This window comes from Zeus faber (assembly GCF_960531495.2).
Source record: "Zeus faber genome assembly, chromosome: 6".
In the NCBI taxonomy this organism is placed as follows: Eukaryota; Metazoa; Chordata; class Actinopteri; order Zeiformes; family Zeidae; genus Zeus; species Zeus faber.
In genome coordinates, this window is record NC_137201.1 from 29736449 (window position 1) to 29748291 (window position 11843).

General features: G+C 42.4%; 2 protein-coding genes across 2 annotated transcripts; both read right to left on the reverse strand.

Moving 5' to 3' along the window:
- Window positions 1-4621: 4621 nt before the first annotated feature.
- On the reverse strand, window positions 4622-5660 carry LOC307231668 (gamma-crystallin M3-like; the record flags this gene model as incomplete). The annotated part of the gene is made up of 3 exons (XM_080002444.1): window positions 4622-4900; window positions 5013-5255; window positions 5628-5660. The coding sequence occupies 3 exons, from the start codon at window positions 5658-5660 to the stop codon at window positions 4622-4624; spliced, it is 555 nt and encodes a 184-aa protein (XP_079858570.1).
- Window positions 5661-8665: 3005 nt separating this feature from the next.
- Window positions 8666-9421, reverse strand: LOC307231671 (gamma-crystallin M3-like; the record flags this gene model as incomplete). The annotated part of the gene is made up of 3 exons (XM_080002452.1): window positions 8666-8944; window positions 9057-9299; window positions 9389-9421. 3 exons carry the CDS (start codon window positions 9419-9421, stop codon window positions 8666-8668), a joined length of 555 nt encoding a protein of 184 aa, XP_079858578.1.
- Between the last annotated feature and the right edge of the window lie 2422 nt (window positions 9422-11843).

The window sequence follows — 11843 nt, forward strand, 5'->3', positions numbered from 1 at the left end:
GTTGTTTTCCATCGTGAGGCGTCCATCTTGGAGGTCTCAGGGTTCTCTGTTATCTGTTTTTTAGGAAGACCCACCGGGTTCGGGAACCCCTGAGTGTCGGAACGGTTCTAATCGAAACACAACTTTCATTTTCTTCCCAAAGTGGCAGCAATGAAACCTCGATCTGATGTGGATTGGGAGGACAGATGATGCTCTGCCGTACAAGGGAGCCTGGAGCTGATGGGCCTCAAATCAAAGACGCTTTCGTCCTACGAAGTCTCGAGCTCCCTGCAGACTGAAAGAGACCAAAACAGACGTTTGAAAAAGGGAAGGGAAGAGGTGACGGATCATCAGGGGGCGGATCTTTAGCCCACCCTTGAAGAGAACGTCAACGTGCGGACCGCCCGGCCTGGCAACGCCCGCGTACATGCCGGGGTCCCGCGCCGGGGGCGACCTTCGGGTGGGATCTCGGAAATTGAGAACAGGAACAAACTCAAACCTCCGCTCGAGAAGCTCGGTGGCCCGGCTTCCGATCAAGGTCTGCGTTGGTCTGCCGAACCGAAAGCCATCCCGGAAGACCTGTGCCTGTGACCTGGGAAGACCCCCCTGTCCGGAGAAAGACTTCAAACACCGTACCCGCGCGCCCCCATCCGTCCACTCCCTCGGCGCTTCTTCTCGGTCGTAGTTGTTGTGGTCGAACGAGGAAGAAGTGTCTTTTTACCCGCAGCTCCCCTCAGCTTTTTCCCCTCCAGCGGCCACACTTGCCCGGGTGCCACTAGGTCAACGCGGAGGGCAAAAGCCCACCCGCGTGTCCTGAGCCTCCCCCGGTGATCTCCTCCAGAACCCAGTAAGCCCTCGCAGGGAGGCAACCGGAACAGACGGCCGGATGTCTTCCCAACGCCTCCGTCCCAGAACCAGCCACCCTGCGGATGTCCCTCACCCCCGCCCACTTGGATATCGGCTTTAATTGCCCGACAAAATGACGGGAAGTGATCGTATGTACGCCAGCAGCTGAGTTGCCACAGAGGGCTTGGAGAGGAGGAGATGGAAATGGTCCGATCCACCCTTCAGCTTTCACCTCTCCATAAGTTGTGGTTTTTCCATCTTGTTCTGGGGAGCACTGCCATCGATCAGGCCGGGAAGGGTTCAGATCCACACACAGCCGAGGCCCCGTCGCGCTCCTTTGTGCGGACAACGGCCACTTTGACCTTGTTTAAGAGCATTTTCCTGTAACTACTGTTGACGTGCCACGATGACCATACAGAGGTCAGGAATGAAGAGGCATGGATGTCTTCCACAAAACAGCCCCTTTGCCTTTCTGCCGAAAGTGTAGATATGTTGTATTTTGACTACTTGTGTATAGAAGATAACTAATTTTGTATACTTTAGATAGTTTGAATTGTGAAATGTACAGTAAGTAGCATACATTTGAATAATCAGGTTTTTCGGGTTAATTTATGTCGATTTGTGGATTTTGAGGAGAAGTACTGATTTGATTCCCTATGTGAATCCACTGTTGTTAAGGGTTGCTGAAAAGCGAAATCAAAAGTGTTTTCCTACCTTTTAACGTCAACTGAAGATGGGAATCAACCAAGTCAAATGAACAACTGTTTAGAAGCACTGCTTTCATTTGCCCGTATCTCTCTCGTGAAGTTAAATGAAGAGATTGCCTTAAAAATGTCACTCAAATTGCAGCTGAAAAAAAAGTCTTATTTCTTTATGGCTTTAGAGCAAAGTGATGATCAAGAGCAGCCACAATGATTGAAATGCTTCATTTTTTTTTTTAGTTAACCAGGTAGCTAGACTTCATGATGTTTTCAATTGTACTTTTTTTATTGTTTAACTTAGTCATCTGTACAACGTTGGAGGTGCGTGTTTAGGAGCTACAGTCTGTGCATCATGCTCTTCACTTAAAGTGTAGTGATGAACTTAAGACAATTCAGTGTTAATGCCAAGTAAAAAAAAGCGACAGTATTCCTTCAGTTATATTTTTCAATTATCTTCACTGTGCCATCATTATTCACTTAAAAAAAAACATGTTTTAAGCAAGCGTCAAAAGTGTCTTTCAATAAGGCACAATGCTTCTTGTAACCTTAAGGTTGTAATATTAAATTATTTTGCCTGAAATGCAAGTTATGTGTTACAGTCAACGTGCCACTGTTCACATTTAGAAGACAATTTATTTTTCATGTCTTTTGCACTCAGTCCTCTGATGTAAACCTAATGATCTGTGTAATTTGGATATAAATAAGTTCATTAGTCATTTTAACTGTCCTCACGTTGGTGCATTTCAGGGTACAGCATTGAATCTCTTCACAATAAAATGTGTCAGGTCTAAGACAATGGATTCATCGATGTAACAAATTTATATTTATTTTTTTGTGAAAAGACACTGGAAATCCTATTTTGTAATTGTCAAATAAAGTGCTTTTGGATTTATATCGTGGATTGGTCCCCAATTTTTCACCAGAAAACTTCCCTCCTCAATAGAATAATTACATTTAATTTTAAATACAATACAACTATCACCGTTTTCAACAAACTAGCAGCTAAAGGTGTTTGGAGGAGCTCATTCTCTGTTTCCTAATCAATGATTTATTCCTTCTAGTCCGTCATGAATTAAAAACTAGAAGGGAGTTAAAAAAAGGGTCGTGGCCTGCAGTGCTCTTACTGCCACTGGGACCGTCGCCGTCTCTTTCCACGCTCTCCATTCGTTTTTCATCCTCTGGTGCTTCTGCAGCTTCAGATATTTCTTCTTCTTCTTGATGGTGCTGTCAACTGGGATTTACACATCTCTCCCATTTTCTGTCCCTTGTCCGTTGCCACGCTGTGCATCTGCTCAGGGTCTTGTCCTTTTTTTCGTGCTCATAGTCACGAAAATTAATATATTGAATCGTGTCCCGGAGAACAAAAATCCGACTTTTGTCGTGCCATACAAAACAAAATTTGAACCAATTAACTTGAATGGGGAGATTTTTTTTCAACTTAGAAGGAGGGGGGCATGGGGAGGGAGGCGAGCGCAGATAAATACACTAAACTAAAACTAACCTGACAAAAGTACACCACTGCAGGGAGGGGGAGGGGGTTGTATTACTATTTAAAATGCATGGAATTATATTTCGTTCTGACGAGCAGGAACTAAAAAAAGGATACTGGTTTCGCTTTTTTCTCTATCGAATGGTCTATTTAATTCAAGGTTGAGGGAGAAAAGGGATATAGGGTCGTACCCTCAGTATGCATCTCATTCATAGACACAATTTAACTAAAGAAGAATATGAGCGTTTGCGTGCCTGGGTACCCATCAGCCAGTGCGGTAAACATTTCCATTGTAACAGCGAGCATCACCCATCAGAGATGTAGCTGTTAGGATTGTGGGTAGTGTAGTATTTCTCCATGATATCGCGAAAAAAACATGTTTTTCTTAAAACAAGGTTGATATCATACAGACTGTTGGCTTCTACAGGAGAAAAACTAATTATTATATACATTGCGTAATAAACGTGCAATTATTTATAAATGTTTGAAACACTGACCTACCATAACCTAAAAACTACAAAAACTACCATTCCACACCATTTTGTAATGCATCTTGATGTTTTTTTTCTACGACAAAGTAAAAGAAATCAAACCCTGCCAGTGGGGTGCCAAGTGTAGATTCCCAGACCATTCACACACTAAATGGAAAAAATATATAATTTATTTTTACATTGTCATCGAAGAAAACCAAACACATTTTTGGAAATGTCTCTGCTTGTAGATTAACATATGTAAGTTTGAGACATTTCACTGAACCCAAAACTGATATATTGACCTTTCAGCCCTGACCAGGGGTCACCTTTGAAACCCTATATCTCAGTTATTAAACGAGCTACCAAAATAACGTCAACTGTTTTAGACAGCTCTGGATGTGTACTGATGTACTGGACACAAAATTCATTTTCGTGACTACGAGTACGAAAAAGCCTGAGACCGGGTCGTGTGGAACCACTGGAGTTCCAAATTCCAACATTTCCCATTAACGACTGAATCAACCATTTGTGCTTGTAGTATTCCATCATGTCCAGAGAAAAAAAGTCTCAATAATCAAAATCTCAGTGGATCCTTCTCGGGACCATGAGCTCTACATACACATTTAAATTACCTGGATTTAAAATACTGCCCATCTTTATTGAGGGCGGGCTATGACATAATCATTTACGAAGTATGACCTACATATTTGCGTCTTCTGGCCTAGAAGGATTTTTCCACAGTCCTGATGTGATAAAGTGAAGAAGTGCCTTTGTCAGCTGGAGAGGGGTATCGTAATTTTTTTGGTTGAACATTTTGGACTTTCTGTTTTGAGAGGGATTGACTTATCCCTCGCACTGTTAATATAGCATGAACGCCTCTACAGTATATACACTACATGAGGACGACGTGTTTGAGAAAAGGGGTTTGAATGATATTACCTGTTATTATTAAATAGGTCGCTCTCATCATAACTTTCTTTTTGGTCCATGATACCCCAGGAACTTGTACCCGTTTTTAGCCACCGCTGCTCCTCAAATAAGTCGATGAAAACAGAATGAAACGGAAATGATTCTATCAATAAGGTTTACATTTTATTTAATGACTTTGATTTCCATCTGAGAAGAGGACGGATCTAGTAGTAGGAATCCATGATGCGCTTCATGCTCATGAACCTCATGTTGCTCATGCCCATGTTCATGAAGTTCCTGTACTCTCCGGGCCTCATGTACATCATCCTGCCCCTGTATTGGGGCTGCTCGTACATCAGCCAGTGTCCCTCCATCACGTTGCAGGACATGCAGTTGGACATGCGGTAGCGATCCTGGATGCTCTCACAGTCCTCCATCAACTCGTTCATCTGGCCTCCGAAGTTCTCCCTCTCGTAGATCCTCATCCTGTAGGAGCCCCTGTGCTGTAATGTGAGAGGAGAATGCACCGGTTACCTACTATGAAGTCATCTCCATCTGACTGGGAAGTCCAGAAGATCATGGAACAGACTGGAGAGTGGAATCATTTGACCGTACCATGGGGATCATGCGGCAGGACCTGATGCAGTCGCTCATGCCCATCATGCTCATGTAGTCGGAGTACTCTCCCCTCCTCATGAAGTACTGGTTACCCATGTAGTTGGTGCGGTCGTAGACCATGAAACAGCCCCTCTCCACCTTGCAGGAGTGGCACCTGCTCAGGTAGGAGGACATGTCACCGCAGTCACTGCTGCACTCGTAGGAACGGCCCTGGAAGTTCCTGTCCTCGTAGAAGACGATCTGGAAACAGCGGAGGACAGAGTGGTTCTGTCGTGTTTTTGCTCCAACCACAAACGGATCCAGCTGATTTCACTCATTAGTATGGTTAATGGCTTGACGCTTATTATCAACATTTCTAAAATTATCCACTTCTAAAAATAAGTGATTCTCTATCTGAAAACCGTGGCAGTCAGAGTCCAATAGTATGTTTGTTAATATATTCATCTCTTTAATACAATGTGATAATCATTAGGTTATATCCTGAAAAAAAGGATTTCCTATACCAGGACCTCTTCTCTGCTTAAGCTCAAAAGAGCCTGTCTATATTTGAAAATGACCACTCATTTACGACGAACGTTTGGTCTCAGTGGAAGTCAGAAGATTGTTTCTCACCCTGCCCATCATGTTCATTCCGCTGGAAGTCATTGTTGCTGGTAGTTCTGCTGCTGCTGCTGCTGCTGCTGCTGCTGTGGCTGTAGCTCTCTGAATGCCTACCTGGACCAGGCCTTCCTCTTTATACTACCTGGCCGCCCAAAGGCCCATTGTCCAAACACCCTGAGCCAGCAACGTGCCATAAAGGCCCATACAGCAGCGAGGGTTTGTCTACATACACCAGGCACCGGGAGCAGATGTTTCTCTTCGACAACAAAGACAACAACACAGAAAAGGGCTTTTGGCGTTTGGATAATCTTGTACTTAATGTTCATGGATTTTCAACCTAATCTCACCGGTGTGATTTAAAGATTCCCTCCGAAAAACCTCTGTGTTCAAATTCGTCGTCATTGCGGTCATATCTGTGGATTTATCCGAATGTATGAGAAGTGTGTAACATTGTGAAATGTTCTCAATTGTCTTTTTTCCTGTAAAATAGTATTTTCAGAAAATGAAGGTCTGAAGTTTTTCAGTTTTCATTGTGATAAATGGGAGAAAAGTGTATTTTCTTTATGCTACTGTTTGACATTGATGATGTCGATGATGGATAACGATTGACCACACTCAATGTGGCCAGAGGACACTATTTCAATTTTTATTTTTTATTTTTTAGGTATGTTCTACGAAAAAATATGACCCCTTTTTTTACGCTGACGCTGTCTTTTCATTGTCCACACATAATTCCAGATATTAGCCAGATATATCATGTACATATAAGGTTGTTTTTTTTTTTAAATAATTTCCACTGCCTTATTATCTTCCTGTAAGCTGCATTTATAACATTTTTTTGATGTCATTATATTGATGTGACTGTATTGATGTCATCATATTGTTCCTTCCTTTCCTTCCTTCATCACGAAAAAGAACAAATTGCATTATCAAACAAAAGACAAACAGACTATTTTTATTTTGTTTTTGATACATTAATAGTCTAAAGTTTATTGGCCAGATTGGATTGGATTGGGCTAGACTGGTATTACTGCATAGTACATATACACACAATAGACACATACTGTAGGACTAATATTTTAGTCAGCAACATTACAGTGGGGACTTATCAAGGTCTTGTAATGGCTATTTACCTAAATCTTAATGCTTTGGTCCATATCCGGTCCATCACTATTCAGTTTGTATATAAATAGCATTTCCTTCCCGACTCCACACTGTAATATTCAGCACTATGCTCATGATTCAACTGTGTCAGCCACATGCTCCACCCCCAGACATCTCTCACCAACCTTATTTTTATTTTTATTTTTTTCCTTAATCAATCTTGACCCAGTCCCAACCCCACCAAAATGTATACTATTCACAAGAACTCATACTGTGCGCCTAATAATGATCCAATTGGATTTGTATTGTCTTGTTTATAAGTCCAAATTGATCCTCAGTAGTGGAATAAATCTAAGGTATACAGTATGTATGAGAGAAGCCTGCTGGATCCGTTTCTCCTTTTGGTATAAAAAAAAACCAACCCGTCATGTAATCCACTGTGACGTCTCTTCTTGATGATGGAAATTTCCTGTATGTCCAAGCTTCCTCCAGCACCCTGAAGCCACCGGATACCCTGAAGCTCAGCGCTGTTTGATTCGTTACTCAGAACAAATATCGCGCTCGCTATTGAGAGTCACATGGAAATGGTCAAAATTGGATGCTGATCATTAACAACTGGAGTGACTCTGCACATCTGTTGCCATGTACTGCAGTACTAGGCCTTGCTCTCGGAATTACCATCAATTACTTTAATCACGATCTTTACTTCAAAAAGCCTTTATTTAAATTGTTTTTAGTTCATGACAATTGTATTTTGATTGTTCATTTTGAACCAATACACAGCAGGTTTCCTACCTGAAGGAGAGTGCCGTGGTCCCTTTTTTGAGAGTTCACTTCCAGTTTTGTTTTTTTTATTGAGCACATTTGCGCAACGTTTCTAATTGGAAGAACACGCTCGCAGCCCTCTCTTTGGAATGTGTCTTTTCCTACCATGATGGCACCAGATCATAACTTCTGGAACTATGCACCTCACTGCTGGAATTAACGCCAAAGACTCCGGATGTCACTCCTCTGGATGGTGTAAGAGGTTTCACAGCTTATATTTTGAACGACTCTTGTGACTTGTGTTTTGATGTAATGTGCCCGTGTTGTGTGGACAGTGGTTGTGTAAACTGTGACTGAATTGTTTGTATTTTTATATGGGTTATTTTCTCTCAGTCCTAAGTTAGTGTTTAAAGCTTATTGTGTTTACAGAACAAGACGTTTGGCGTACAAATTCCATTTGCGGAGAGTTAAAATGGTTTGGTAAAGCAATCGAATTGACAATAAAACTGCTGGAATAATTCCATTATTTGTATACAGGAGTAGTAGTAGATACAAACATACATAGTTACGTCACACTGGACCATGACACAAAAAGCCAGTTTTGCAGTACACCATATATTGGTAAAAACGTTATCACTCTGTGCTCGTCTTAGACGCAACTCCAAGGTTTTTACAAGGTGACAGTGACGCAAGAGTTGAGATTATTGGCAGATATTATAACACAAGGTTAAAGGGTACTGCAGGTGCTGTTTGCCATTTCCTTCTTCGACATAGAAGATCATCAACATTTGTCACTTTCAATTTTGTTCAAATCACAGCTAGACAACTTGAGTTGTAGTCCATGTCTTTAGAACTTTTTTAGTTATATTGTTGACCGACCATTATAATGTTTTTTAGTACTTGTGGTCAAAAAATGCCCAAATAAACAATGCTTTGCTCAAGGGACTCTTGATTCTCTGATCAGTGTGTTTTGGTTTGATTGCCCCGAGGCATCTGTGGATTGAATCAATGTAATTCAATATATGTCTCATACCCTCCATGTTCTACTATCCATGTCCATAGAAAATGGAATAAAAAAACCTAGATCCCAAACAAACCCAAATCAAGACAGAAGCTGACTTACATTTAAAATACTTTATTGACTTGCTACTTGGTTTTTCACATGTATGTCAGTGAACAATCTAGTAGCAGGAATCCATGATGCGCTTCATGCTCATGAACCTCATGTTGCTCATGCCCATGTTCATGAAGTTCCTGTACTCTCCGGGCCTCATGTACATCATCCTGCCCCTGTAGTGGGGCTGCTCGTACATCAGCCAGTGTCCCTCCATCACGTTGCAGGACATGCAGTTGGACATGCGGTAGCGATCCTGGATGCTCTCACAGTCCTCCATCATCTCGTTCATCTGGCCTCCGAAGTTCTCCCTCTCGTAGATCCTCATCCTGTAGGAGCCCCTGTGCTGTAATGTGAGAGGAGAATGCACCGGTTACCTACTATGAAGTCATCTCCATCTGACTGGGAAGTCCAGAAGATCAGGGAACAGACTGGAGAGTGGGATCATTTGACCGTACCATGGGGATCATGCGGCAGGACTTGATGTTGTCGCTCATGCCCATCATGCTCATGTAGTCGGAGTACTCTCCCCTCCTCATGAAGTACTGGTTACCCATGTAGTTGGTGCGGTCGTAGACCATGAAACAGCCCCTCTCCACCTTGCAGGAGTGGCACCTGCTCAGGTAGGAGGACATGTCACCGCAGTCACTGCTGCACTCGTAGGAACGGCCCTGGAAGTTCCTGTCCTCGTAGAAGACGATCTGGAAACAGGAAGTCATCTTGATCACTCAAACTGTTTTCATTTTGACAAATCAAACACTTGTACAATACAAATGTTTTGGGGACCTACCTTGCTCATCATGTTCATGTCGGTGGTGGACATCTTGTCTGTTGTTCCTGGTGGGCACAGGTGCTAGTGCTGCTGCAGCTGGTGACGGTGAACTGTCTACCCACCTGGCAAAAGCTTTCCCTTTTATACTACCTGACCAGCAGAGGCTCCATTGTTCCAAATGTCCTGAGCCAGCAACAATCCATGGAAGGACGTAGAGCACGGAGGGTTTGTGAACATTTACAGGGGCCGGGTGCCTCAAAAGACTTTTGCATCACACAAAGCCTTTTTTTCAAAGGGTTAACTATGCGTGGTCCCACCAAAGGCTGCCTGACGGGCTGTCTAACATGCTACTAACAATGCACCAGGGCGCCCCACTTCAAAAGACAACTTTTTTTGTGTGAATGCCAATGGCATCATATGGTGTACACGTGTGTGTGTGTGTGTGTGTGGATTATTGTATTGTTGTATTGTATTGTATGTGTTTTGTCTAACAAGTATACACATTTGTAATTTGTATATACGCATATAGTACGCTGGATGATTTTGATCCTCGCTATTTCCAAAATTTTGAATCAGAATTTGAAATCAAGGGTCAACATGATTGAAAAGCGAAATTACTGTCTTTTCACTAAAGTTGAAAATACAATAACAGTCATATAAAGTGTATATATCTGTATGTGTGATATTTTTCTGCCCCAGTTTGAATGATACAAATACAGTATATCATAGCATGAACATCTTCTTTGAATGGGTTTTGCAAATTGATACGTACAACAAAGTATTCTACAACTAATAAAAATGACTAGTTGTTGAATTTATTGTTCTACGTTTAGAAAGTGAGGCACACAAAGGCCTCAATGCCGGTTTTCTTTGAGCTTTTCTCCAAACACAAATTATCATTCCGTTAAATGTCTCTGCCTCTGTACTCCCCAAATTAATAATATAGCAGGCATTATTTTTGTGGTCATTGAAAAAGTCCTTGAAAGGGGTTAAGAAAGGCTGTTGACCACCCTCTGGGAACTACTGCTTAATGACAAATAAGATAATAATACTTCCGTCACAATATAAATATTTGCAACTGTAATTAGTTACAAAACAGGCAAAAGAAAACCATGTCTGTCTTTGTGCTCATTTTTTGATCCATAACTCCCGATGGAAAACTTTTCATCCATTTTAGATACCTAACGGGAACAAGATTTCACAACCTTTTGCAGTAGTGACTATTGCAGGAGGAAGGACTAACTTCAGACGGAACTCTCCAGGCCGCTAGCCTTACTGAAGCGGCACGCGCCGGGTGTTTTCAGAGGACAGTGGTTGCAGCAGGACTGGAGACTGGAGACAAGTCTTGTTTGGTTCACCAGAGACACAGGTGCTGCTCTTGCAGAAAGAGGCAGAGCTGGAAGTAGAAGGGCAGACGAAGAACAAGGCAACAGCGACACTGTGTGTTACAGGTGTGCAACAGCAACTCATAAAGCAGATGAATATGGATCCAAGACAGCAACACGCCTCTACTGTAAAAGAAACTGCATGCACAAGTGTGCATCCAAAAATAGCTTACAAAAGGAAAAGAAACACGACAGTAAGTACAAACAAGTAAGAGTAGTTGAGGAGCCTTCAGACCCAGATGCTGATGGGTTTATACATGCAATAGATCCACAAGGTAAAGAAACAGTAAGGATAAATGGTCAAAAGACCGAGGTCGCGATAGATACAGCAAGTGGGAGTGGAAGAAAGCCTCACAGGAGAACATCCATATAAGAAAGGGTTTTCGCACAAAGCTGAACTGAAACAGACTAAGAGGAGATTCCATCCTCACCGTGCGGCCAGGAGACTCCGCTGAAGTGTCTTGGTTACTTTAAAGCACAAGTGACATGGCGAGAAAATTTCACAATAGAAAAGGTCTTTATTATTGAAGGAAATGTGGAAGCACTGATGGGCAGAAAGTCATGCTTTGCATTAAAGATACTGACTCCTGGAGGAAATGGAAATGCGTCAGCTAACACAAGAACACCAGACACTTTGTAAAGGACTACGACAGGTTAATGGTTACACAGTGTGACAGAGTACCAGTCGATGAGAAAATCCAACCTGTAGCTCAGGGTTTGAGAAGAGCCCCGTATCCAATGATAGGAGCTGTAAACCAGGAACTAGACAAACTGCTTGATGGTGGCATCATCGAAGAGGTGCATGAAGAGTCAAGACACCTGACTACTTTGATCACACACAGAGGGTGCTCCCGTTTCAGGAAGGTTCCCTTTGGACTGTCAAGGGATGCCAGGCGTCGTCTGCTCCTGGTGATGATGTGGTAGTACATGCTGAAAATGAAAAAGAACTGGAACAGAGTATTTCAGAAATTCAAGTACAGAGGTCTAACCCTGAAGAGAGACAAATGTGTTTTGGGGTTACAACAGATTGAGATGCTAGGACAGCAGCTAGCTAGACATGCTAGGTGATCTCAGCCGAAGGAATGAAA